Below are 27,995 nucleotides of genomic sequence, written 5' to 3' on the forward strand. Positions count from 1 at the left end.
TATAGTTGTCACAAAATTAACTTACATGATTACAAGGTTCCAAAATCAAACTATATTAATAACAACGTTTGGTAATTTATGAAAGTTCTTAATTCATGAATATTCACCTGCAACCAAATCATTCGGTTTGGCGGCTCGCTCAATTAACTGGAGACGCCAATGATTGGTTGCAGTTCCACTATTCAACGCTCTGATTGGCTCCGCTTCTCTGTCAATCAAATACTTAACCCTGAACCAATCATAAGGTAGGTTAAGCGGCAGGTGGGCGGGGCTACGTGACGTCGCCACGGAAGCCGTTCCCTGTTTGTTTGCTAACAAGCAGCCTCTCATAACTTGCCTCCATTATGTTGTCTTTTCATCACTTTTTGGCGATGAAGGCGCTTCGTCTCTGAGTCGCTCTTCGGTCTCCTCGCTGGCCGTATGGTGCCGCGGGTCTGCGTTGCGACGCCGCCCCGGGGCTTGTCGTTGTGTGCGTTTGCGTTTATGGGTGGCCTTCCAATTCAACTTGTTTGCTCCGTCAAAGTCATGTTTATTTCCTGAAGATGGCGGCCAAGGGGACACTGTGAACTAAATGACTGTCAGAAACATCGCCTCCATTTGTAATATGGTGAGTACTACGTGGTGGCTCGTCCGTGCTGCTAACCGGAGTAGCCTCCGTGTTGACCCGAGCGAGGGCTGCTGTTGTGGGGGCGACCGAAGGTAGACACTTTCAGCCGGATGCGAAGCTGGCTGGGCTGTGTTAAACATGTCTACTAGATGCTTCCGTGCCATTTATGGGTCAGCTCAGCGTGGTTGTGTTCAGTTGACACCACTGGAGCGAGAGAAAGCCTCTAGGGTGCATTCATGTGTGCTTGCGTTGCGTTCAGGGACTCGTGCGTCCTCCCACAATACTGTCACTGCGGTGTTATGACGCAAGATAATTGGACCGTACCACTTTTTTTTCTTGAATTTTGGGTTGGTGGAATACTCCTAATGTAACTCAAAATGGCAAATATAAAAAAAAAAAGTTTAACTGAAGTGAAAAAAAAAAATGTGAAACGTATTTTTATTCGTTTGCAAGCTAGCAGGATACTTTCAGGTTTACCTATGTTGACTTAAGACCATTTAACTGAACCATTTTTTTTTCTTTTGGAGATAGTAGTTTTATCTGGACCAAAACATAAATAAATAAAAAGTGACAAATGGTGAAATGCAAACTTTTCGGCCATTTGTTCCCAGGTTTCTTGATTCACTAAGATTAGCGTACTACAATGGACTGTACCATTTTTCTTGATTTTTGGAGTGGGGACTTTCCCTATCAGAACTCAAACTGCCCCCCAAAATAATAAATGAATAAAGTTTAACTAAAATGACAAGGCGGAAGCAAGTCACACAAAATGACTATTTGTTTGTCCATTTGCTAGCTAGCAGGCTACTTCCTGGTTCACCTCAGTTGACTTGGCAAATGAACTGTATAATTTTTTTATTATTATTTTGCTTTGGGAAAGAACCGTTTGATCGTAACTAAAACTGTAACCCCCCACCTCTCAAAAAAAAAAGAACAGAGAACATTTCCATTATGACTCTTAAATGGCAAAAAAAAAAAAAAGAAATAATTTGTTCGCTCATTTGATAGTCAGCAGGCTACTTCCTCTTTTAAGGAGAGTGATATAAAACAAAGGAACCGTACAATTTGGGGATTTTGATATGGGGACAACATTTCGATGACTCAAATGGCAAAAAAAATCCGAAATGGTATATTGTCAGTCCATTAGTTCTCTATCAGGCTCCATCCTGACTGATTGATGTTCAAAGCGCTTGCTGCTAATAGAAACACAAACAATGAATCCAGACACAGTGATTGATGTGAAAGTGCTCTAATGCCACTACTTTTCCTGGATCACTGGCACAAAGCGCCATTCAGCGTTTTTGCTGTGACGCTCGGAACCGACCGCCGCGGGCCGTCAAAGGCGCCCGTCGGCTAAATTGTCGCCTCTGTCGTCTCAACAAAGCCTCGCTTTGAGCCGGAGGGGGCGGGGGGGGGGGGGGGGGGGGAAGCCGAGTCGGCGCAGAGATAAGCGCTCGAGCTCGCCAATCTTCTGTAAAACACACCTGTACAATTTGGAGCGGATCCGCTTTCGTCGACCAAAACGAGCGCCACTCTGTGGGAAAGACCTTCATGGAGACCTCCGCCAAGGCCAGACTTTCCTAATTGCGTTTTTCGTCCTCTATGCTTGCAGGGCACCAATGCCTCCGCTCTGGAGAAAGACATCGGCCCGGAGCAGTTCCCCATCAATGAGCACTACTTTGGTTTGGTCAACGTAAGCGTTAACATAAATACAGCGGTGCCTTGAGATGAGAGCTTAATTTGTTCCATGACCACGCTCAAAACACTCATATCTTAAATGGTCTTTGGCGTCAAGCTGTTTAATGCCAATCCCAGTTGAAGTTTACTGTCAAAGAGTGTTACAGTACATGTGCATTCAAAACTAGCAAATAGCTTTGCCTCAAAGTCCACTTAGTTTGTTGCTAACAAAAAGTTAAAAACGCCATTGACGGGCTAACAAATTGCATTTATGTAGCGGTGTTATAACCCTTTAAGCAATAAAAAAATGTAGCACAAATGGTGTGGCAACACGCGTAGTCAGACAATATCGCCATACTTAGACATAGGGCTGGCTTTAGGCAGACTCCTTGCATCTTGTGGCCCAAAAAAGTGGCCCACTTTGATGACAATTTAGTGAATTACCCTCATTGAAACATGCTTTATGAGAAGTAATGCACAAATAATGGATTTGAAATTGTTAGTTTTTTTTTTTTCTTTCTATTTCTGATACTTGGGGATCGTTAAACACACGCTGGGTCAAACTGACCCAAGAACATTATTGCTGTTCCTGAGGAACAAATGACAAAAGGTTAAGAAATCTTACATTTGCCTTCTTTAAAACATTGAAAGTGTGAGAGGTAGGTCACTTAAATATGAATTGAAGTGTTAGTAATTGGGTTACTATTGAGTTATAAACAATTTGGATGACTAAACATGTCCCAGGTCAATTTGGCCCAGGGATGTTATTGCTGTTCCTGAACATAACGAGTTAAATATCTTCCATTCGGCTTCCTTAACTCACTGAAGTGTTGTCTGTGAGCGGTAATGGGAGGTAAATTTTGGATTTAAAAGGTTATTTAAGGAGTTAATGACGTGCATAATTATATATGCCCTAGGTTAAAATGACCCAGGGCATATTATTGCTGCTCCTGAGGGGAAGAAATTGTGGCAGGAGGGTAAATCTTAAATGTAACCCCTTGAAACTATTGAAGCATGCGCTGTGATAAGCAATGCACAATAGGTGGCTTGAAATGTAGTAACGCAGTTACTAATGAGATTTTTAAAAAATAATAATTTGGATGCTTAAACATGCTCCGGGTCAAATTGACCCAGAGGCTATTATTGCTGTTCCTGACCATAACAACCGTAACAGTGGGGTGAAATGGCTCGAACGTGATTGCGCTGCCGTTGTTCTTTTCGATTCCTTCCCGTCAGTTCGGCAACACGTGCTACTGCAACTCGGTGCTGCAGGCGCTCTACTTCTGCCGGCCGTTCCGCGAGAACGTGCTGGCCTACAAGGCCCAGCAGAAGAAGAAGGAGAACCTGCTCACGTGCCTGGCTGACCTCTTCCACTCCATCGCCACGCAGAAGAAGAAGGTGGGCGTCATCCCGCCCAAGAAGTTCATCTCGCGCCTGCGCAAGGAGAACGGTGAGAAGCCTACGCCATCATTTGGAGGTTTTTTGTTTTTTTTGTTTTGTTGTATGCAAGTATGAATAAAACAACTGCAAATGTGAGGAAATTTTTTTTTTAAATGTGTGGGGGGGGAATGCTAATACCTGCACGTTAGGTTAATAATGCAAAATAAATTTGTATCCAATTAAATCGATGGCTTAATTGGGCAAATGCTTCATTCTAAAAATATTCAATAGCTGATCCCTTAGCAAAATTTACATATGACATCTTTTTTTGTAATTATTTTTGAATTTGCAAACATCCACCATACATACTATATCCACTATCATTGCTTTTTTTTTTTTTTTTTTTTGGTATTTGTGTTGACAATACTTTTTTCCCAATCCATTTTTGGTTCAGGGTTTGACGTTGACAAAATCTCAACAACTCCAGGTCTAGTTGGTTTGAAACAAACATTCGATTAAATAAATGGAATAAATAATACAGATTTTACTTAAGGATTGGTGTGTATATCCAAATAAGGCAGTAGTAGAACAGTGCAATTTGGAGAAAACAAAATACATTATCAAAAAGGATTCAATTATAGTATACTGACATAATCATTATAATAAATGAAATGATTTTCTTTCTGATTGGCTAAACGCCTACGTTTTCTAATCCGTATTTTCGGTGGACAATATTTCGGCAGACCTGTTCGACAACTACATGCAGCAGGACGCCCACGAGTTCCTCAACTACCTGCTGAACACGGTGGCTGACATACTGCAGGAGGAGAAGAAGCAGGAGAAGCTGAACGGACGCCTGAAGAACAACGGCCCCGAGGCCGAAACGACGACGACGACGACGGCGGCCGAGAACAAGACGGAGCCCACCTGGGTGCACGACATCTTCCAAGGCACGCTGACCAATGAGACGCGCTGCCTCAACTGCGAGACGGTATGTGGCCACTAGCCAAAATTGGCTAATTCTAATGGATTAATTAATTTTTCATTCTCAAATTGGTGAATGGATTTGTCGTAAACACTAAATAAATTTTTAAAATTCATTTTATAAAAGTGGTTTGTTAAGTATAAATAATAAAATGTAAAAATCATAATGAATTACTTTATTTTTAAGATACATTTTTACCCCGGCGAGGACAAGCCATAACTCGCAATAAAATTGTTTATTATTATTATTATTTATTTATTTTTTGTACTCTCGTAGATCAATTTAGTAATTGGTCAATTGAGTGAGGATAAACGGTACAGAAAATGGATGGATGTAAATAATAAAATTTTAAGTGTTGGTAAAATAAACAATGTTATATATTCACGTAAAACTTTTTTGTATTTATTTTTTATTTACAAATATTAAAAAGTTGGTTAGTTAATCATGACTAAATTGTATCCCAAAAAAGTTCTAAAATCAGAAAGAAATCACTAAGTTTTTAAACTACATGACCTAGAAAAATAATTTAGAATAGTTTTATTTTGTATTCATGTATTTCATTAAATATTAGGTGCATCAATTTATTGAAAATCATTAAACAAAAATGGTTGTTAAAATCATTAATTTTACATACATAAATTGAACATTTATAAATATTGTTTTTAAATGTGAATGACTTGTTTTGTTATAAACAAGTTCATAATTATCTTGCATGTATTTATAAATGTTCGTTTTGTATTCATTTGTCTCATTAAATACGTGAATTATTGGAAATTGTCAAACAAAATATTAGTAAAATCAACAATTTTACTTACTTTTTTACTTTTTATAATTGATTTCAATGATATTGGTTAATTATAATAAAATCAAAATCAACGATTTTAAATGTTATGCATTTGTCTTAATTTATCTCATTACTAATTGATTATCATGATAACTCAACAATATATTAGTAGAATGAAAACATGCATTTAACAATTTTGTATGTAATAAATATTTGGTTAATTAATGATAATTATTATAGACAATTTGAAAATAAATGGGAGGTGGGCTGCATATAGGAAACGAGAACCACCATCATTAACGGACAATGAGGACATGGATGAGCAGATGATTATTTTAATTTTTTTTGTATGCATGTCCCAATACTGTAATTTGTTCTCATTGTTATTGAAAGAGAATTCATTTAAAAAAAAAGAAGTGATTAAAAAATGAAAATACATTTTACTCCAAGATGAGCTTTTTTTAAATGTTTTTTTTTTTTTTTTTTTTACATATCTGTAAATAACCTCATCTGTCCATTTCAAAACTCAAATTTGGTGGCCCTTGAGCATAAAAGTATGGCAACCTCTGTCCTCAGGCCACACCTAAGGCTTATCTAAATGTCTCTGACAGGTGAGCAGCAAAGATGAAGATTTTCTCGACCTTTCCGTGGACGTGGAGCAAAACACGTCGATAACTCACTGTCTCAGGTAGTTTTTATTTTGAACTCACACAAAGTGCAAAAGTAGGTCAGCTTGAGCAACACCCCCGCGCCTCCCGTGTGGCACCGCAGGGACTTCAGCAACACGGAGACGCTGTGCAGCGAGTACAAGTACTACTGCGAGATGTGCTGCAGCAAGCAGGAGGCGCAGAAGCGGTCAGTGAACGCACCGCCGCCAAAACTGATCAGTGGCTCTCAAACTTATTTTTTTTTCTCTAAAGAATTACTTTCCTATTGCAACATTTCTACTTGTTTCACGGAAATATACAACTTTTTAATTCCTATGGAATTTAGGGGTACACGTGGTTGTTGTTAATTGATTTAAGGGTTGAAAGGACTGGAGTGAATTAAGCTAGTATCTGAAGGCACCACTAGTTCAGGAGGATCCTTTGAAAAATGTAACCCTGTAAGGGATCGGGGGGGAGGGTCCCTGGATCTAGCTGAGCGCTCACCTGCATCTCTCCTTTTGTGGTAGCATGTGCGTGAAGAAGCTGCCCATGATCCTTGCACTGCACCTGAAGAGGTTCAAGTACATGGAGCAGCTGCACCGCTACACCAAACTGTCGTACCGCGTGGTCTTCCCCCTGGAACTGCGCCTCTTTAACACATCCGGCGACGCAGTCAACCTGGATCGCATGTACGACCTGGTGGCTGTGGTGGTCCACTGCGGAAGGTGAAGTACGCTCGATGAAGCGCGTGAAACTGGCTCATATGATTGACCAATACACGCCTGGTTCAGATGTACTTAAGAAGTTGACTGCATCGGCCCCAAACCTTAAAATATCAGCCAATAGCAAGCACAACGTATTTGTTGACGCTAAAACTCTATCGACTGATACTAAGTGCACCTGTCTGCTTTTTCCATCGTCAGCCACGAACAAGCCCATGGGTCTGTACGAGTCTTTTATTAAATTTGTGTGACTTGCTTCCGCCTCCTTCCCTCGCGTTCATGACGTAAGCACGTTGTCCTTGAGCGTCCGCTCGGTTGAGCTTCACACTTGACTCATTCCTGCCATTGACAGGAAGCTACTGTACTCTACCTACAGTAGCAGTGCTACGAACGAATGAGTGCCAATTCGGATTCACTCACGAGTCCGCCTGTAGACAATGAATACCGAATAATAATGTTTGCATTTCAATGAAAACAAATCAAAATATGTATTTTATTCTGAAAAAAAGCTGCAAGGCTTTGATTGCTTCCTCGCAATTTTGATTTACTGCACGTGCGCATATACGCAGTTTTAGCCACGGTTCACGTAGATAAGTAGTTCCACATAAAACAGTCCTCTCCCCGAGACGATCATTTCCACGGAACCGTCCGATGGCTGCAAGTTGTACGGATGTTCATGACAAACTGACCGTGGCAGATGAATTGGATAAAGTTCTGCAAGATTCATTTCGCACATCGTGGCAGATGATTGACGATAGCTAGCCAGCTACCACTAAGTAGTAGCTAAGCTAACTAGCTGGCTTAGTAGAAACAGATGTTGCCAGCCAGCGTAGATTTACGCATTTTACGGCACAAAATAGACCACGGCCACGATGCGGTAAGGGATCCTGGTTAAAGTAATTAATTTTAAACGAAAAAGAAACGTTTTGGGAACCGGAACATTTATTTTTGGTGGTGTGCGGAAATCCGCGACCCCAAAAAAATGTGACCGGGACTTAACCGAGGGGCTATCAATAATTTTCATCCGTCCAGCCATTTCCTCTACCGCTTATCCTCACTAGGGTCGCAAATTAGATTAAAAAAAAAATACATATAAATAAATAAATAAATTTAAAAAAAAGCTTCTTTTTTTTTTTTCTCGTTGGACAATGACTTCTAAGCTTCCGAATAGTACAAGGAGTAACAATGTTATAGTGAATTCGCTGTTCATTTGTTACTGTCGATGCAAATAGCGATTGGAGTCCAAGCTGTGATCAATAGTAACAAATAAGCGGATTGCACTGGCTGAGAAAATTCCTCATTTTTTCTTTTTTTTTTTTTTCTTTTCTATTCAAATGACTTTCAAAAACTTGAGCACTCGTTAAATTGAAGCATTAAATCCTGACACGTGATGAGTATTGTTGTATTATCTGTGTACATATCGCAAGACCCCACTGTAGCATGATTCATTCTAGGCCAACGGCGAGCCGAGGTGTTACTATCATTTGAAACCAGTAGCAGGTATTTGCCTGGCTGGACTTCTGCCTTACTTTGCGTGTAATGGCTTGCGTTTGCGTGTGCATGTGTGTGTTGTTCAGTGGTCCAAACCGAGGGCATTACATCACCATCGTGAAGAGTCATGGTTTCTGGCTGCTCTTTGACGATGACATCGTGGAGGTGCGTCACCTTTCTCCTCGTTTTCCTTTGTACGCTCGCCACGTTTGTCTCATCAGTAAAAATCACACCCCTTTCTCCCCTTCCTCCCCACAGAAAATCGACGCGCACGCCATTGAGGAGTTTTACGGACTTACCTCAGACATCTCCAAGAACTCTGAGTCGGGCTACATCCTCTTCTACCAGTCCAAAGAGTGACATCCTCGTCCTTTTCTTTTTACTCCTCCATGTGTGCCAACCCCCCCCCACTACCCCCACCTTATTTTTTTAACTGACTTCACCTGCATCTGACCGCACTTTACGCAAAACAAAAATAATCTACGTTAGCCCTCGTCTTTGACTGGGAGGATGATGTATAAATTGACCCTTTGTCATTCCTCACAGTTACTATGCATTTTTTAGGGGGTTAAAGTAATATGTTCATATTTAGATACCCAACTACAGGATCAGCCGACACTCCATTTACAACTCATTCTCTAGATGGATCTTATTTATTGAACTTATTTATTTTTGTAACTTGTAGCACGAACTGCAGGACTTCTTCTTTTCCTTTGGGCTTGTCCCTTTAGGGGTGGCCACAGCGCGTCATCCTTTTCCATGTAAGCCTATCTCCTGCATCCTCCTCTCGAACACCAACTGCCCTCATGTCTTCCCTCACGACATCCATCAACCTTCTCTTTGGTCTTCCTCGAGCTCTCTTGCCTGGCAGCTCCATCCTCATCATCCTTCTACCAATATACTCACTATTTCTCCTCTGGATGTGTCCAAACCGTCGAAGTCTGCTCTCTCTAACTTTGTCTCCAATACATTGAGCCTTGTGCTCATTTCTAATTTTATCCAACCTGGTCACTCAGAGAGCGAACCTCAACATCTTCATTTCCGCCACCTCCACCTCTGCTTCCTGTTGTCTCTTCAGTGCCACTGTCTCTAATCCTTACATCATGGCTGGCCTCACCAATGTTTTATAAACGTTGCCCTTCATCCTAGCAGAGACGCTTCTGTCACATAGCACTTCTGGAAGCTTCTCCCGTCCACCGAGAGCCTGTCTCACCTCTTCCCGAAAAGCTGCACAACACTCGTCCTGTCTCAGCTTCCACCACATGGTTCTCTGCTCTGCCTTTTGTCTTCCTAATTTTTCTCACCACCAGAGTCATCTTACACACCACCATCCTATGCTGTCTAACCACACTCTCCCCTACCACTACCTTACAGTCTGTAACCTCCTTCAGATTACATCGTCGGCACAAGATGTAATCCACCTGCGTGCTTCAACCTCCGCTCTTGTATGTCACCCTATGGTCCTGCCTCTTCTTGAAAAAAGTGTTCACTACAGCCATTTGCATCCTTTTTGCAAAGTCTACCACCATTTGTCCCTCCAAGTTCCTTTCCTGAATGCCGTACTTACCCGTCACTTCTTCATCACTCCTATATCCTTCACCAACGTGTCCATTACAATCTGCACCGATCACGACTCTCTCTCTGTCAGGGATGCTCAGAACTACTTCGTCTAGCTCCTTCCAGAATTTCTCTTTCACCTCTCGGTCACATCCTACCTGTGGGGCGTAGCCACTAATCACATTACACATAACACCCTCAATTTCAAGTTTCAGCCTCATCACTCGATCTGATTCTCTTTTCACTTTCAAGACATTCTTAGCCAACTCTTCTTTTAAAATAACCCCGACTCCATTTCTCTTCCCATCTACACCAAGGTAAAATAATTTAAACCCTGCCCCCAAACTTCTAGCCTTACTGCCTTTCCACCTGGTCTCCTGGACACACAATATATCAACCTTTCTCCTAATCATCATGTCAACCAACTCCCGAGATTTTCCTGCCATAGTCCCAACATTCAAAGTCCCCACATTCAGTTCAAGGCTCTGTGCTTTCCTCTTCTCTTTCTGCCGAAGAACCCGCTTTCCACCGGTTCTTCGACTTCGACCCACAGTAGCTGAATTTCCACCGGCGCCCTGCAGATCGATGGCGCCGGTGGCGGACGTTGTTAACCCGGGCCACGACCGATCCGGTATGGAATTCTTTGGATGAACGCTCATATTTGCTTGGCAAAGTTTTAAGCCAGATGCCCTTCCTGACGCAACCCTCTGCATTTATCCGGGCTTGGGAACGGCCTAAAGTTTGCACTGGCCAGACACAGAAACAGCTAATGGAAAGATCAGGTCTTGGACAATTGCAATTCCAGGCCTGTTTTTGTATTGGTCAATGGTAAACTCTGATGTATTGTTCGATACCAGACCCTGTATCTATTGATTGCATTAGCAGACAATGACAAAGGTATTCTTCGTTGTCTGAATCGGTTGATACAAGACCCTGTATCTGCTAAAAGAGATCGGATTTTGGTCAATAGCAAATGCAGGTTCCTGGTATTTGATGGTATTGGTCAATGACAAATTCACATGTATTGGTTGATGCCATACCCTGAATCTACTAATGGCATGATCAGATCATGACAAATGGAAATTCAGGTAGTGTCCAATACCAGATCCTGATTATGATACAATTTTTTGGGTGTTGGCCAATAACCAGCCCAAATATCAGTATCTGCTGATACCAGAAATTGGTATCTAATGTTAGCTCTATAAGGTACAGTATGTGTCCATAGCCAGGTAATCAGATAACGACAAATGGAAACCTCAGGTGTCTGTATCAGTCGATACGAGACTCTGCTGTATCTGCCAATGGTATGATTAGGTTTTGCCAGTAGCAAACCCTGGTGGGTGTCTTGGTACGCGTTTCCTGTTGCAGCACTAGAATTCAGTGGACGTTGCGTGACGTTCCTTTTTGTGGAAAAACCTATCACGGCAAAAAAAAAAAAAAAAAAAAAAAAAAAGCCAAAATGGTGCAGTAAAGAAGTGAGGTTGAGCAGTGAGGATGGTGCGTTCAGTGACCCAGCTTGTCACTTTTGTTGTGTTTTTATTGCATTTAGTTGTACTTCCTTGTTCCTGCATTATTGATGTAAATGGTGTTTGTGGTAAATACTCGTTAATTCAATATATCTCCCGAGAGATTAGAAAATTAGCATTTCATACAAGTCTGTTTTTTTCCGCTCTGTGCCAAACTGCTGCAGACCTCGTCTTGAAAAATGTCTTTATTTTCTTTGTAAACGTGTACAGAAACAGTATGGTATGTAGAAAACCGCGACATTATTTTTTTAAAAGGTGTGTGTGCTAAAGAGTTTCACGTATAACCGAGTGCTGTTTTTCCCGCTCGGTAATCTTGTCGCGTGATTGGTCGAGAATGAGTTTCCATTCGTGCTATGCACTCTGTGTTGACTCTTTACTGTGACCATGGGTGGGATAGCGCCACCTGTTGGAAGAGTTGATGGAAGTGTCTGATTGGCTTTCAGCGAAAAGTGCACTTTATTGGCCATGAGCTACATGCTAACACACACTCACTCGTTCTCAATAAAAGTGACCATCGATGACATCAATGTTGTCTGGTTTTTTTTCTTACTGTCATGACAAAATCATTCTTATTTACTAGTTTATTCATTATTACTTATTATGCAATCTAGCAAGTAGGACTAAAAGTACATGTTTTATGGTCCATACTGTACTGCTGCAGTAATTGTTACTGGGTACCGGTGAATATTCATTTTATTCTCAGGGCATTGAGTCGATCGCAACTGGACTGTTCTGTTTGCCTTAGAAGACGTTTTCCCTCTCGTCCGAGCGGGCAGGCTTCATCAATTCACGCACCAAGATTTAGTTCACACACGTCCGAACTGATAATTACAATAACGGGGTTAGGGTTTCAAAACAGGCTTATGGTCTTAAATTAGGGTTTCAAAACAGGGTGAGGGTCTCAAATTAGGGTTTCAAAGCAGGGTTAAGGTCTTAAATTTGGGTTTTAAAACAGTTTTATGTTTCAAAATGGAGTGTTAGAATTTCAAAGTAGGGTTTATAAACAGGGCTAGGGTTCCAAAGCAGGATTTCAAATCAGGGTTAGTTTCAAATTAGGGTTTCAAAACAGCGTTAGGGTTTAAAAATGGGGTGTCTAAACAGGTTTAAGGTTTCAAAGTAGGGTTTATAAACAGGGTTAGGGTTAGAATGCAGCATTTCAAATAAGGGTTACAGTTTCAAATTAGGGTTTCAAAACAAGGTCAGAGTCTCAAATTAGACAGGGTTAGGGTTTCAAACTACGATTTCAAAACTGGTTTAGGGTCTGAAAGTAGGGTTTTAAAACAGAGTTAGGGTTTCAAATCAGTGCTACAGTTTGAAATTATGTTATAAAGAGAGTTTTATGGTTTTAAAAAAGAGGGTTTCAACACAGGGTCAGGGTCTCAAATTTGGGTTTCAAAACATGGGCAGGTTCTTTAATTAGGGTTTCAACACAGGGTTAGGGTTTCAAAGTAGGGTTCCAAAAAATGGTTAGGGTTTCAGAAAAAGATGAGGGTATTAAATTAGGGTTTCAAATTAGGGTTACAGTTTCAAAGTATGGTTTAAAGAGCGTTTTGGGCTTTCAAAACGGGGTCAGGGTCTTAAATTAGGGTTTCAAACAGGGTTAGGGTTTGAAAACAGGGTTGGGGTTTCAAAGTATGGTGTCAAGACAGGGTTAGGGTTTCAAAGTTGGGTTTCATAACAGGGTTAGGGTCTTAAATTAGGGTTGCAAAACTGTGTTAGGGTTTCAAAACAGGGTTAGTGTTTCAAAGTAGGGTTTGAAAACAGGGTTAGGGTTTCAAAGTAGGGTCTCAAAACACTGTTATGGTCTTAAATTAGTGTTTGAAAACAGGGTTAGGGTTTCAAAGTAGGGTGTCAAGACAGGGTTAGGGTTCCAAAACTGTGTTAGGGTTTCAAAATGGTTAGTGTCTTAAAGTAGGGTTTCAAAACAGGGTTAGGGTTTCAAAACGGTTAGGGTTTTGAAGTAGGGTTTCAAAACAGGGTTAGCATCTTAAATTAGGGTTCCAAAACTGTGTTAGGGTTTCAAAACAGGGTTAGTGTTTCAAAGGAGGTTTTCAAAACAGGGTTAGGGTTTCAAAGTAGGGTCTCAAAACACTGTTATGGTCTTAAATGAGTGTTTGAAAACAGGGTTACGGTCTCAAATTAGGGTTTCAAAACTGGGTTAGGGTTTAAAATTGGATTTCAAAACAGGGTTAGGGTCTTAAATTAGGGTTTAAAAACAGGATTAGGGTCCTAAATTAGGGTTTCAAAACAGGGCTAGGGTTTCAAAACGGGGTTATGATTTAAAATTAGAGTTTCAAAATAGGATTAGGGTTTCAAACTGGGTTTGGAAGTGGGGTTTTAAGTCAAGGCTAGGGTTCAACTTAGGGTCTCAAATTTGGTTTTGAACCTATGTTTAGGGTTTCAAATTCAGGTTCAGGTTTTAAATTGGAGTTTAAAGCCAGGATTTGGGTTGAAGTCTGGGTTAGGATTTTCAATAAGGGTAAGGGTTTCAATTTCGGCTACAAATCAGAGTTTGGGTTACGGTTTGAAACTATGTTTCAGGTTTCAAATGAGTGTTTTAAAGCAGGTTTAGGGTTTAAAGTTTGTCCTTGTAGCTTGACTTCGGCTGTGTGTGCGCGTGTTGCTGTTTTGCGCCGGTTTCTCGGTACGTCGCAAGAGAGAAAACCACGGGAGGGCGAATTCCCCGTTCACTAATTTCCACGAGGAAATAAAATGGACTTTCTCAGAACACACACGCACACAATTCACAGGAAGTTGCTAATGGGGTCGCTCATGTGTCCAACAAAACGTTTTTGGTTGAATTCACTCAGATGTTTTCTTGACATTCGCAGGCTTTACATGCGGACAAAAGTGTTGGGACACCCGGATTCCTGTTCTTCCGGTTCACAATGCAGCCAGACACTTTGCAACAGTGGCTGTAGTCTTAGGCTGCCATCTAGTGGTGAGATGCAGTCACTGATTTTCGGCTGCCTTTTGAGATTTGACTTTAAATTGATAACAACTAGAAAAATGTCAATGAAGTTAGTGTTAGGTTTTCAAATTAGGGAGCAGTAGTAGTTACGGAATTGGTAGTAGTCGTTTGTAGTATTAATTGTAAGAGTGATAGTGGGGGTGGTAGTAGTGGTGGAAGTTGTAGCAGTGTTGCTAGTATATTTATTAGTAGTAGTAATAATAGAAGTAACAGTCACGATAGTGGTGGTAGTAGTGGAAGTTGTTGTGCTATTAGTAGTAGTAGTAGTGCTGGAGCTAGTGCTCGTGGTGGTAGTGGTAGTATTAATATTAATAGTGGTGCTCATGGTATTATTATTAGTGGTGTTAGTATAAAGATAATAAAAGTCTATTAACAGGCCGCTCCAGTGAGTCTCTAATGACCCCCAGGTGGTCTGAAAGGCTGCTACTTGAGTGCTGACGAGAACCAGCAGAAGCAATCCTATCATATTATCGGGCAAGAAACCATATTAGCTAACTTAGACTTGAGTCAAAATGGATGCCTGCTTTATACCGTATAAAGCTCCTCCCGGTCGGAGGGCTTCCCGCAAACTCTACTCCGCAGTAGAGCCGCGCTCGATCGAGCAAAAAAGGTTTCGGGGCAGAAGCTCGACAGAGTGGGATACGTATTTGACCCGCTGGGCTTCACTAATGCGCCTCACGCGGGCCCCGTTCCGCTAGTTCGCAGCCGGGCTAGAGGCATCGGGACGTCGGCCGAGCGGCGGATCGGCGTCAAATGTGTCCGTGTGATGAAACGAAACGACACGACAGCGGGGAGGCTGAGCTTCAGAGGAGACACCGTGACCCGGTCAAATTTGCGGAATTGATGTTTCTCGGGCCCAGCGAGGTTGTTACAACAAGTGCAGCAGGAAGCAGCGTTTTCGCAATTTACCACAGCAGGCACACAAAATAGGCGACGCGGGAGACGGCAAACATCACTGCGATTCCTGTCGCTGGCTGAAGAAGACTCAATTGAGACCCACCAGCTGGTTTAAAATGCCGCTGCTCGAGTACTGACTAGAACTACGAGAAAAGATCGCAGTTATGTTAGCTTTCCTGCACTGGTTCAAATTTTGAATTTGAAATCCTTCTATTCATCTACAAACCTCTAAGGGTCAAGCGACTGACGACTTGAGTGCAACTCGAGCGTTAGAGAAGAGAAGAAAAAAAAAAAAAGAAAAAAACTTTCCTGTCGCTGGCTGTCTGGATTATTAATCATGATCAGCATCCTCCAGGAAGTCTTTAAAGACCCTTCAGCTGCTCTTAAACACCGATGCTCGAGTGCTGACTAGAACTAGTAGAAAAAGATCATCGTTGTACTAAGTTTATTGCACTGGCTCCCTGTAAAATGTTGAATTTTTCATTTTTGTACTCACCTACGAAGTTCTAGACAGTCAACCTACTGGAGCGCTACGCGAGCACCACAAAAGAGAAGATAAAATGGAAAAACACATTTTCTGTTGCTGACTGATCATGAAAAGCTCGTCTCGTTGGATTATTGTAACTCTCTGTTAACAAGCCACTGCCTTCAGCAAAATGCTGCCGCTCGAGTGCTGACTAGAACGAAAATTGTAGTTTTGGAAGCTAGAATTTTGAATGCAGCAACTCACGGTGACATTGCTCGTCGGGCGATACTAGAGAAAACACAAAATTTTTAAAAACTGTGATGTTCGAGTGCCGACTAGAACTACAAGAAGAGATCATAGTGGCTTCACTTTACCCTGTAAAATGTAGTGTTGAATTTTGTAGGAAGTGAAAGCAACCGGTCAAACTGTTAGAGGCATATGTGTGTTCTTGAAGCCATCTTATTACGGATTTTTTTTTTTCTACCGGAATTCCCTCTGGGCTGACAATGCTCTGACTCTTTAAATTTGGCTCATGTGCCCATTTTCGTTGCCACTTTTTCTTAAAATAATAAATAAATAACGTTATAATCACAGAGCAGCAGCGCTATCTGTTGTTAAAACAATCAACTGCACCTTTAATATCATGTAAAACGGTGATTCCTTATCCAATTTCATGTAAAGAAATATATTATTTATTGACAACAAACCTATGCCAGTGACATATAGTGACAGACAGAACAATTAAATACTACTCTTAATACCTTTCGTGACATTTGTTTTAGTGTAAAATAATTGGCTCAATAAACAGATTATAACACTGATGTAAAAAAAAAAAATGTAAGGATGTAAAAAAAAAAAAAAAAGTATTGCTACAAAAATACTTAAAAGCACACAATAGTCGTACGTTCAAGCCATCTACTGTAGCTTGACGGCAAACCACCCATGTTACATCTACATGGCGATAAAGACAGTAGTTTCATAAATGACATGTTAATACACAAGCGATTTATTTCGTACTCGGGTAGTTGCATACTGCGGGTGTAAAAAGCGCTTTGCATCAAAGCAATGATGGAGAGAAAATACTATACTACTGTATATCAATCAGTCACTGTGATACTGGGGGAGTTGAAGTACTTATGGAAGCCCGTTTGAGCGATTATATGGTATCTTTGATATCCAGCTTAAGGTCCATGTACTCGTATGCGCTGCCAGGCTAGTTCGGACTCTAGTCAAACAGATGTAAACTGCTGCAGACGTTTTCTTGCGTGAGCGCAAGTGTAAACAGACCAGTTCAATCCGGTTTGTGTTCCGCGTGGTGTAGATCTACGTCCTGTCGTTCACAAGCAGCTGGAGGCGATCGCGTCCGGAGACGCGCTACTCATCCTGTCGTTGAACGTCTGGAAGCATGAGAGAAAAGGAAAAATCTTCAATCGAAAAGCATTAGAAATGTATTAGAAATACCACAATGGAAAAATGTGATTATTGTTGCCAAGCTAATTGGGCCTGCCAGGGAAATTTGAAATGTGATCGGTTAAAGAAACAGTCCCATAGCTAATATAGTTTAAGTTATATTGACAACAAAGAGAGGCTGAAATCTGACTGGACAAAAAAACATGACCTCCACGTGCACGTACTGTAAACGTAACATCTATGCTCATTTCTGTTAGCCTGTGTATGGTGTTTCGCATTATATGTGAGCTTTAAGCTAGCAGACTTTCGCTAGACAAAATTATTTGGTTTAATTGAATATTTTGGTGTCGAAATACACAATGTTTAATTCTCATTTGTCTTGTGTCTCAGTTTTACTGCGGGTGACACATTTGCCTCTGATTTGTAGAACTGTGAGCAAGTGAGTCTTTCTTTTTTGTCCCCTTTTAAGTGATGTTATACAGTACTCTGTCATTTCTTGACAGCGAGAGACTGAAAACAGTTAAAAAGTGTGCTTCAAGAAGTTTAGTAAATGCAAATGTGTGTAACGTGTACCACTGTGGTCGCTCACTAAGACGTATACTTACGGGTTTGCGAGTTGGACTGAGAGACCGAGAGCGTATGTAGCTGATTGCGCTTCTCTTCCACTGCAAGAGCAGACATAAACACAAATTAAGCATCAGAACGTCACCATCTTAACTCGCATTCGTGTTACTTTTCAGTACCACAGCTCCTTTCTTGGTCACGACTTCGCCCATGGAGCGCACGGTGCCGCCCTGCATCAGAGCGGGCCACACGTGGTACAAGACCAGCTCGGCGGAGAGGTCCGAGTCGGGGCTGCGGCGGTACCTGTCGAGAAAAGAAGCTTACACAACTGTAAACAAAAGTATTGCTTTGGCACCATCTTGTGGCATCTTTTGTGTAAAGGAACTATGTTGAAGTTTGTTGAGGAGCTTCATGCTGAGCTCTATAGGCAATTATTAACCTTTTTAAGGGGGAACTGTCACTATTCGTGATGGGAACAAACCCAGCCCTGACGCGAGTGTTTTTCAACACTAATGTAAGTTGGAAAATTTAGTTAAAAAAAAAACCCAAATTACTTATTTTGCATTATTTGGGGGGAATTGAGCTGTAAATGTTTGGTAAACACGGATGTAAAGGAGAAGGAAATGCTAACTTATGTAGCATGAGCTAATTCTTCTGGTATGTTGCACATCTCAGTATTACACTAGTGCCTTTTTGTTGTTATATTTTTGGTGCCATACTTGTTGCTGATGTAAAGTTCCCCATCGCTGGCGAAGGCCAAGTCAATGGGCGGGTCCAGCGTCTGCATGGTGAAGGCCAGCTTGCACGTTTCCCTAATCAAGGGGCTGGCCACGGAAAAGTTGACTTTCGGGATGGAGGCGATGCGAGGGTTGAGGTTCATGGCGCTGAGCACTTCCTGTTGCACACCCGAAACAAACAAAAATCACAAATACATACAAACCTCGAATGACAGTGCATATGTTTCTGTTTCTTCTTACGTCAACGCTGTTCTGCACGTCATAGAGGTCCTGGTTTCGGACGATGTAGTCCACCACGGTGTCCTCAAGGCTTTCAGGCCCAAAGTGACACACGGACAGAGTCTTGCGTGCGCGCAGCCTGAAGAGACGGTGCGCTAGTTTAGCCGCCTTGAAGGATTCCTGTGGTGTGACGATAGTAGTGGTGGAAGTTGTAGAAGTGTTGCGACAAAGAACAAAAACATTTTAAAAGTTGTATCAGGCCCACATTTAAGCGGAAAATCCGTAGTTTGTGTTTGAAATATATCTTTTGTGAACCAGCCCTGGAACCTTTCTGACACACCTCATATATAAAAAGGTCATTTTTGAGGTTACAACCTGCAAATTGTCCAAGCAAACAGAAGCAAACTGTTTTTCACCAGCTCAGTTTTACAGATTTTTTGGGGAGGGGCTAAAACAGGGCCCAGTGATCCACTTGGGCGCCTGGAATTAGTCACCACCTCCCCCAATATATAAGTACTCGAGCTCCTTCGTTCACATCAGCGGTTATCCAGCGCAATTGTGGCGTGCAGTTAGCCAGCTAGTTATGCCTTGAGACAGTTTGCTGCTGTGGCCTCTTTAGAGCGCCTCGTTGTCAGCCGAAGTGCGCATATGTCATGCAGAGAAAGGTGGAAGAGCAAGGGTGGAAGGGGGGGTTAAAGTCGCTAATGTGTGGACCGGGGCTTCAGGCTAGCGTGGCCGCTTTAGAGCGCCTCGTTGTCACGGCATGAAAAAGACCCGGTGGGATATATATTCCAACCAGCGGAGGCTTTAAGCAGATAAAGTTTTGCAGCTCAAACATGCGGTTATGTGTAGGAATAAGAAAGATACTAGACAAAGTAGCATACATTTTTCCAGGTCGCGGTAGAAGGCCTTTGATTGACAGTTGACCAGGGCGTGGTTGCTGCGCATTCAGCGGACACGCCCACAGCATTCAAGAGCGGCGAGAACAGTTAAATTCTTCATGATTTTGAAGCCTCATTTTATATATTTGACTAGATTTGTAATCATTCAAATTTGGCAGGGTTGTTAACAGCATTCTTCTCTGTGGTGTGTCCAATTCATAAGACACTTAAAAACTTTCAGTGCAGTTAAAGGAGCAAAAAAATATAAAAGAATTACAGACTATGTCAGTACATGGCCAAAAATGGCCATGAGCAAGCTCAAGGCTAGTAAAATGAAACAACGCCTGAGGGTAAATTGCGCTTATTTTTGTACTCTTACAACTATGGCGATGAAGATGATCCTCTGCACTGTCTCCAAATCATTTATGAAGCCCTGAAGCTGGAATTGGGCATCTTTGCGCTCCACGTTGTACAGATCGCCGAAGCGCGACACCACGCGCATGAGCCGGGACGAGCCGGTGAGCTGGGACCGGGGGGTCGCCTCGGACCTGAGGGGGCTGGAGGTGTACCGCAGCCCTGCCGGAGTCCTCGCAGAATTGCTTCTGGCCAGTCTAAAGACGTGAGAGAAGGCATCAGAGCTTGCTGGATGAAAACTGGTTTATGCTGTATGTGTGTTACAGTGTGGAAATACCTCTGTGAGCTTAGATACGACACTTCGTCCCTCAACTTCGACATCTGACGTTCGTAATCGTGGTAGGAATCCAGCTTCTTCTTGTAAAGATCCTTTTGTAAGTGTGCTCCTCTCAAGCTAAAAACAAAACAGAACATACACAGTGGGTACAGAAAGTAGTCAGACCCCCTTAAATCTTTCACTCTTTTTTATATTGCAGACATTTGCTAAGATCATTTAAGTTATTTTTTTTCCACATTAATGTACACACAGCACCCCATATTGACAGAAAAAAAAATGAATTGTTGCAATTTTTGCCCATTTATTTACATAAATAAATAAATAAAATAAAGAACTGTCACACAGCCATAAGTATTCAGACCCTTTGCTCAGTATTTAGTAGAAGCAGCCTTTTGAGCTAATACAGCCATGAGTCTTTTTGGGAATGATGCAACACGTTTTTCACACCTGGATTTGGGGATCCTCTGCCATTCCTCCTCGCAGATGCTCTCCAGTTCTGTCAGGTTGGATGGTGAATGTTGGTGGGCAGCCATTTTCAGGTTTTTCCAGAGATGCCCAATTGGGTTTAAGTCTGGCTGGGCCATTCAAAAACAGTCACAGAGTTGTTCTGAAGCCACTCCTTCGGTATTTTAGCTGTGTGTCATTGTCTTGTTTGAAGGTGAACCTTTGGCCCAGTCTGAGGTTCTGAGCACTCTGGAGAAGGTTTTCGTCCAGCATATCCCTATACTTGGCCACATTCATCTTTTCGTCGATTGCAACCAATCTCCCTGTCCCTGCAGCTGAAAAACACACCTACAGCATGATACTGCCACCACCATGCTTCACTGTTGGGACTGTATTGGACAGGTGATGAGCAGTGCCTGGTTTTCTCCACACATGCCGCTTAGAATTAATCCATCCATCCATTTTCTGAGCCGCTTCTCCTCACTAGGGTCGTGGGCGTGCTGGAGCCTATCCCAGCTATCATCGGGCAGGAGGCGGGGTACACCCTGAACTGGTTGCCAGCCAATCGCAGGGCACATACAAACGAACAACCGTTCGCACTCACATTCACACCTACGGGCAATTTAGAGTCTCCAATTCATGCATGTTTTTGGGATGTGGGAGGAAACCGGAGTGCCCGGAGAAAACCCACGCAGGCACGGGGAGAACATGCAAACTCCACACAGGCGGGGCCGCGGATTGAACACGGGTCCTCAGAACTGTGAGGCTGACGCTCTAACCAGTCGGCCAAAAATTTCTATCTTGGTCTCATCAGACCATAGAATCTTATTTCTCACCATCTTGTAGTCCTTCAAGTGTTTTTTAGCAAACTCCATGCGGGCTTTCATGTGTCTTGCAATGAAGAGAGGCTTCTGTCGGGCCACTCTGTCATAAAGCCCCGACTGCTGGAGGGCTGCAGTGATTGTTGACTTTCTAGAACCTTCTCCCATCTCCCGACTGCATCTCAGCCACAGTGATCTTTGGTTTCTTCTTTACCTCTCTCACCAAGGCTCTTCTCCCCCGACTGCTCAGTTTGGCCGGACGGCCAGCTCTAGGAAGGGTTCTGGTCGTCCCAAATGTCTCCCATTTCCGGATTATGGAGGCCACTGTGCTCTTAGGAACCTTAAGTGCAGCAGAAATGTTTTTGTAACCTTGGCCAGATCTATGCCTTGCCACAATTCTGTCTCGGAGCTCTTCAGGAAGTTCCTTTGACCTCATGATTCTCATTTGCTCTGACATGCACTGTGAGCTGTAAGGTCTTATATAGACAGGGGTGTGGCTTTCCTAATCAAGTCCAATCAGTATAATCAAACACAGCTGGACTCCAATGAAGGTGTAGAAGCATCTCAAGGATGATCAGAAGAAATGGACAGCGCCAGAGTTAAATATATGAGTGTCACAGCAAAGGGTCTGAATACTTATGGCTGTGTGATATTTCAGTTTTTCTTTTTTAATAAATCAGCAAAAATGTATACAATTACGTTTTTTTTTCTGTCAATATGGGGTGCTATGTGTACATTAATGAGGAAAAAATGAACTTAAATTATTTTAACAAATGGCTGCGATATAACAAAGAGTTAAAATGTTAAGGGGATCTGAAAACTTTCAGTACCCACTGTATATATATTATACATGTATATCAATATGTTTGTATTATACTGGGCGGCACGGTGGAGGACTGGTTAGAGCGTCAGCCTCACAGTTCTGAGGACTGGGGTTCAATCCCCGGCCCCGCCTGTGTGGAGTTTGCATGTTCTCCCCGTGCCTGCGTGGGTTTCCTCCCACATCCCAAAAAGACATGCATGAATTGGAGACTCGAAATTGCCCGTAGGTGTGAATGTGAGTGCGGACGGTTGTTTGTTTGTATGTGCCCTGCGATTGGCTGGCAACCAGTTCAGGGTGTACCCCGCCTCCTGCCCGATGATAGCTGGGATAGGCTCCAGCACGCCCACGACCCTAGTGAGGAGAAGCGGCTCAGAAAATGGATGGATGGATGTATTATACTGCCCCCAAGTGGCTGAGGTGTGCACACCAGAAGAAGCAACACAATGTTCAAGTAAAAAATGTGCCAAAAACTGTTCAATTCTTCACATTCAATTATGTCATTTTTTTAAATACAGGACAATATTATGAAGTGTTATTTTTCTTATGAAAAACACATTACAAAAATGTTTTTTTTGGGGGAGGAAGTGGAACGGATTAACGGCATTTCCATTAATTTCAATGGGGAAAGATGATTTGAGAAATGAGTGCTTTGAGTTACACGCGTGGTCACGGAATGAATTAAACTTGTTTCTCAAGGCACCACTGTCATCCCGAAATGTAGTTATTTGTGTGTGTGTGTGTGTGTGTGTGTGAGTTTGTGTGTGTGTTTTACTCTTCTTTCAGTTGCAGTAGTTCATCCTCCAGCAGGTCGGTGGCTGTTTTGTTATTTGTCTTGTTCACATCCCTGTGAGCATCATCCAGCCTGGAAAAACCAAACACATCCTTTATAGGTACTGTATTCCATACATTAATCCATTTTTTCTAGCGCTTGACCACATTAGAGTGGCGGGTGAGGAGGGGTAGATCCCGGACTGGTTGTCATCCATCATCCTGAATTCCAGACGTTTTTCTGCCGAGAGGCCTGAAATCAGTTCATTTGAATTTCTCGAGCTTATCTACATCACTAGCAAAGATCTCCGCCTACCTCTCTGCCCCCCGAGCCAACACTGTCAACATAAACACGCGTGCTCTCACGAGTGGATCTTCTACAAGGAGGCAACCAATCAGAGCAAAGGGGGCGGTCTTAGCCAAATAGGGACAAAGCGGATACAAAACTGGGTCAAACAGAAGTATAGCTGTCAGAGGGGCCTTTTCTGGACACTAGCATGACAAATCAAAGGTGTTTTTTGAAATGAAATTGAAATCTTCTTCTTCTTCTTAAAGAATCACTTTATGGAGGTATAATTAGCTAAAATACGGGACCATTAAGCAACAGGGAATGTTACTCACTTGTGCTCTAACCACTAGTTGACTCCATAAACAAATACAGTGCAGCTCAGCCTCTGGCTAGCAGGCATCATGGCTAGCAATATTGTTTTGGCGCTATGTCAAACTCATTTGAAACGGGGTTTAAAAAATAATATACTGTGAATGTGTTCTCAGAGGCTGTTTCTGAACAAAACAAAATATATATATATATATATTGTTCTTAACTTCTATAAAAGTGGGTCGTGACTTTGCAACAATAGGAAAATGCAGGTCCCAGGGTGACAACGTTTGAGAACCAACTGCTGTAAAACTCAGCTAGGTGACTGTATCTCTCTGAAAACACCTTCGCGGCGTGAGAAGTTTTGCTTTATTTTCCTTGTGCATCAGACTCACTCCGCCTTGACCGAGTCCAGCTGCAGCCGAGTGGAGCATAGCTGCGACTCCACCCACTGCATGTCGCTCATGTTGCCGCTGTTGAGCTCCGTGAGTTTCCGCTCCTTCTCTGCCAAATCCTGGTGAGGACACACAATTCAGCACATGTAGCGACGATTAGGGTCATCCGGCCCTGGCAGAGGTCATCTTGACTGCCACCGTTAGTTTACTTGAAAGGGTGATGTCACCTGAAAGAGATTGAAACTGTTGTCTTTGTGGGCGGGGGGCTGTAATGGCGAGAAACAAGTCCCCAGCCACGGAAGCAGGCGCGTTTTAAGCGTGGACACTCCGTCTGTGTGTTCACCTGAGTCACAGGGAGAGAACGGATGTCACACACAGCTTATAAACACAAACATACAGTGGATATAACAAGTCTACACACCCCTGTTCAAATGCCAGTTTTTTGTAATATAAAAGAAGGAGACTAAGATAAATGATTACAACTTTTAACATCATTAATATGATCTATTATCCTTACAACTCATTTAAAAAAATAATACAACACACTACCAGTACAATTCAATTTAAAACAAATAATCGAGAGCGGAAGAATAAATAAACAACTGAGATAATGTGGTTGCACAAGTGTGCACACCCTCCTATAACTGGGGATGTGGCTGAGTTCAGAATTAACCAATTATATTCAAACTCATGTTAAATGGGCGTCAGAACACACCTGTCACCATTTAAAGTGCTCCGATTAACTCGAAACAAAGTTTAGATATTCTAGGAGACTTGTTTTCAATTAGATTGTACAAGTTTAAGATCACGTCAATGGTGGAAAAAGTGGAAAAATGCTCTGGTCTCATTTTTTTTAACTTCACACAAATCTGGTTTGAATGTGTGTGTTGACTTTTTACATCCATATCTGTGCATTTTATGACTGTATATTACTGTAGGTTTAGCATATTTTTAGCATATATTAATGTAGTTTTTATATACATATATATATTAGTATTTTTTGTGGTGATTATCCTTTTCATGTGCAACCCCAACTAGGGACGAGGGTTGAAAACTTGCATTAGCTATATACACTCTATACAGCTCATCAGTTGCATATTTTGCTCTGTAACTATGTTATTCAAATGAAGTCTATTCATTCAGTCAGTCAGTCAGTCATTCATTCATTCACAGTAGGTTAGATTTACAGTGGTTACCTTCAGCAGCCACAGAGTTAAGGACAGCGAAAAGCTGCCCTTGGATTTTGGCCGTAAATTCTATCATCTCACAGCACCGATTCATGTTCTCGTCACAGGAAATCACCTTGGAGAGCGTAAAATCGTGTTCACGAACAAGAAAAAAAAAGTTTCAACAATGTTTTCTAATATTTTGGTGACCTTAACCACATGAAAATACTAGAAACAGTACAGTTCTACAACATGAAAACTACAACGGAATATCTTAGTAGATATCATAATAATTTCATTTCATTTCAACCCTTCATTTAAATTTCAAAAGATCACAGAGAGCAAGCCCTCATTTTTAGTGATGTCAAGAGCACAGAAGAGCAATCGTTATTGAAAACAGTTACATTCAAATGCCCAATGATTGTTGATCCTATTATTGAAATATTGCATGCTAACAATTTATGTTGCGTTTGGGTGACTATTGGATTCCAGGAATATGCAGCAGCTAAAAAGTTCATAGAGTCTGGAGGACTGGACCACATGTTGAGGTTATTATGAGACCAGGTTAATAAAGTTTTGCTATATATATATATATATATATATATATATATATATATATATATGTATGTATATATGTATATATATATATATATATATATATATATATATATATATATATGTATGTATATATGTATATATATATATATATATATATATATATATATAAAAAAGACTGTACTTAGAGTTTAAGGTTAGCTCACTTTTTAGCAGGTAAATAACTTATTTTAAATAGTTTAAAATACAACAGCTAAATACGAAAATTTATTTTTTTAAATACAACGTAGCGATTAAAACCAAGACTAAAAGTTAATTCCTATCACTTCCGGGTTCGCATGAACATAACAGGAAGTGGTAAGCTAAAACCTCTCAAATGGAGTCGAATTTTTTGGGGAGACGTTGCTAGGTAGCCACTGGCAACCCGTTTCCATAGCAACGAAACTCAACTTGTCAAGCTGTAAATCGCTAAATAAGTGTATTTCATGAATTTACAAAAAATAAAAAAAAATCTTGACAGTGATGGCCAAATAAAACGACAAATGGATATGTCATTTGACGTCATACCCAGACGTGAACCGCCGCCATTACGTGTAACTTCATGACGTATTTATCATAATATGTCACGTTGGGTGGACTTTAAATTCTCAAAAAGAACTTACATGATACTCTCTTTGCCATCTCTCCAGCCTGTCCTGTAAAACGCTGAAGCAAGACTGAGTTACGAGCGAGTTTAAAGCATCCGACATGTTTGTGCTCCTGCTGAGATGAAAGAATCAGAAAACAACAACAAGAACAACACTCCTTGTCTCGTTTCGTCCCTAAAAGCGAGGGAAAACAATGAAGAAAAAAAAAATGTTGTCCCCGCCTACAGGTGAGGCGACGTCACGTCACCTTCTGTCGGCCTTTGTTTCACAGCAGCCGGACTCCACACACGGAGGCTGTAGCCGGTGATGTGCTTTTAATCCATTTATACTCCGGTAGGTAAACTTGCAGTTCACCTATTACAGTAGTTTGCTCACCCGAGCTGCAAGTACATGTAAAATGCACCAGGGGGCAGTGTTGTTTAATTTACACCATTGTATCAGGCTCGGCTCTCCAATTGGGAAACTATACTCCTTTAAAAAATAATAATAATAAATAAAAAAAGATATCAAAATGTATCACACATAGAAGTGAAATTCAAATTTGACTTCAATCAAGTAAAAAAATAATATTGATGCACATGTATTGTAATTTAAAGTTAAATACAACTGAACTGCACTTAAAACATTTTAATGTACATGAATGGTAAGCTGAATTTAAAAAAAAACAGGCTGTATGCATAATTACAAGATTCATCCTAATATGTTTCATTGTATTCCGTGTTTTAAATAGAAAATTGATTTGTACTTAATGCAGTGATTGTTTTGCATACCACGAGAGAGTACTCATTTTACTGTCTCATTCAAATGTTTTTAGTTCATTTAAAAAAAAAATACAAACGTTTAATCCCTCGAGGGGAAATTATTATTGTTTTTTGTACTTAAATATTAGCATTTTCTAATGTGCGACTATCCTGCCCTTTTATGTATTGTATACACCATGTATATTGTGTTTAGTTAAATTAGGAAAAATATAAATTAAAAATATAAATAAAATAATTATAATTAATACATTGAATACAATAACAATAATTAAAGATGTAATTACATTTTACATTTTTAAAAAAGTGACAACAGTGAGTCATATGTGGACTTATATTTTTCATTGATTGTACTCATTTTTAATCCCTGAAGTGGGAAATTCAATTGACACTCTACTTTATAGTTTGTGTGTGTAGTTACATAATGGATCGTGTAGTAGTTGTAAATTTTATTAATTGAATTATTCAAAAACTTGAAAAGTCATGAAATAATATTTTGTATAACTTTTCTAAAATAAAGGAATAAAATTACTTGAACACATTACAAATGAAGACAAGCTCTCGTTTCTTGTCACGGTTGTTGGAAATATGAAATGTGTCTTTTGCTATTTTGTGGCTCCTGGTCCCATCGGAACGTACCATCTTACATAAAGAGTTCACATTCTTGGAAACCTCATAACCGACGCGACAAATATTACCATGTTTCTGTCGTTTGTATTAACACGTTACAACATCCATAATACAATTTTTACCCAGCAAAAACAAGCTTCTTTTAACAAGAAGAGCAACAACGCGGTGAAAAGTGGTA

The 27,995-nt window shown here is 41.2% G+C and overlaps 2 protein-coding genes across 3 annotated transcripts; one reads left to right on the forward strand and one right to left on the reverse strand.

Annotated features, from left to right (window-relative positions):
* The first annotated feature begins 281 nt into the window (after positions 1–281).
* usp46 (ubiquitin specific peptidase 46) lies at positions 282–11,899 on the forward strand. Its single transcript, XM_061684328.1, has 9 exons — positions 282–607; positions 2,220–2,300; positions 3,521–3,734; positions 4,408–4,655; positions 6,045–6,121; positions 6,205–6,288; positions 6,608–6,805; positions 8,380–8,458; positions 8,552–11,899. The coding sequence occupies exons 1-9, from the start codon at positions 572–574 to the stop codon at positions 8,651–8,653; spliced, it is 1,119 nt and encodes a 372-aa protein (XP_061540312.1). The 5' UTR covers positions 282–571; the 3' UTR covers positions 8,654–11,899.
* Positions 11,900–16,546: 4,647 nt separating this feature from the next.
* On the reverse strand, positions 16,547–26,603 carry spata18 (spermatogenesis associated 18). 2 transcript variants are annotated; one of them, XM_061683849.1, is made up of 12 exons: positions 26,445–26,603; positions 25,258–25,363; positions 24,289–24,404; positions 24,062–24,180; positions 23,073–23,162; positions 20,213–20,329; positions 19,901–20,132; positions 18,662–18,820; positions 18,404–18,579; positions 17,864–17,987; positions 17,726–17,785; positions 16,547–17,107 (listed from the first exon to the last, which is right to left on the reverse strand). In XM_061683849.1, exons 1-12 carry the CDS (start codon positions 26,529–26,531, stop codon positions 17,048–17,050), a joined length of 1,446 nt encoding a protein of 481 aa, XP_061539833.1. In that variant the 5' UTR covers positions 26,532–26,603; the 3' UTR covers positions 16,547–17,047. The 2 variants fall into 2 exon arrangements, with proteins under 2 accessions (XP_061539833.1, XP_061539834.1); XM_061683850.1 differs by lacking the exon at positions 25,258–25,363 and having other exon boundaries at positions 26,445–26,512.
* Positions 26,604–27,995: the final 1,392 nt, after the last annotated feature.

The sequence above is a fragment of the Phycodurus eques genome, chromosome 8, assembly GCF_024500275.1.
Source record: "Phycodurus eques isolate BA_2022a chromosome 8, UOR_Pequ_1.1, whole genome shotgun sequence".
In the NCBI taxonomy this organism is placed as follows: Eukaryota; Metazoa; Chordata; class Actinopteri; order Syngnathiformes; family Syngnathidae; genus Phycodurus; species Phycodurus eques.

Bases quoted from the DNA above. Each gene is read 5' to 3' on its own strand.
- usp46 (XM_061684328.1), top strand. From the start codon at position 572: ATGACTGTCAGAAACATCGCCTCCATTTGTAATATG. The intron at 6,289-6,607 runs GTCAGTGAACGC...CTTTTGTGGTAG, and splicing joins AAGCAGGAGGCGCAGAAGCG to CATGTGCGTGAAGAAGCTGC. The intron at 8,459-8,551 runs GTGCGTCACCTT...TCCTCCCCACAG, and splicing joins TTGACGATGACATCGTGGAG to AAAATCGACGCGCACGCCAT.
- spata18 (XM_061683849.1), bottom strand. From the start codon at position 26,531: ATGTCGGATGCTTTAAACTCGCTCGTAACTCAGTCTTGCTTCAGCGTT. The intron at 24,181-24,288 runs GTGACATCACCC...TGTCCTCACCAG, and splicing joins ACAGTTTCAATCTCTTTCAG to GATTTGGCAGAGAAGGAGCG. The intron at 18,580-18,661 runs GTAAGAAGAAAC...GGTGTGCAACAG, and splicing joins ACGTGCAGAACAGCGTTGAC to GAAGTGCTCAGCGCCATGAA.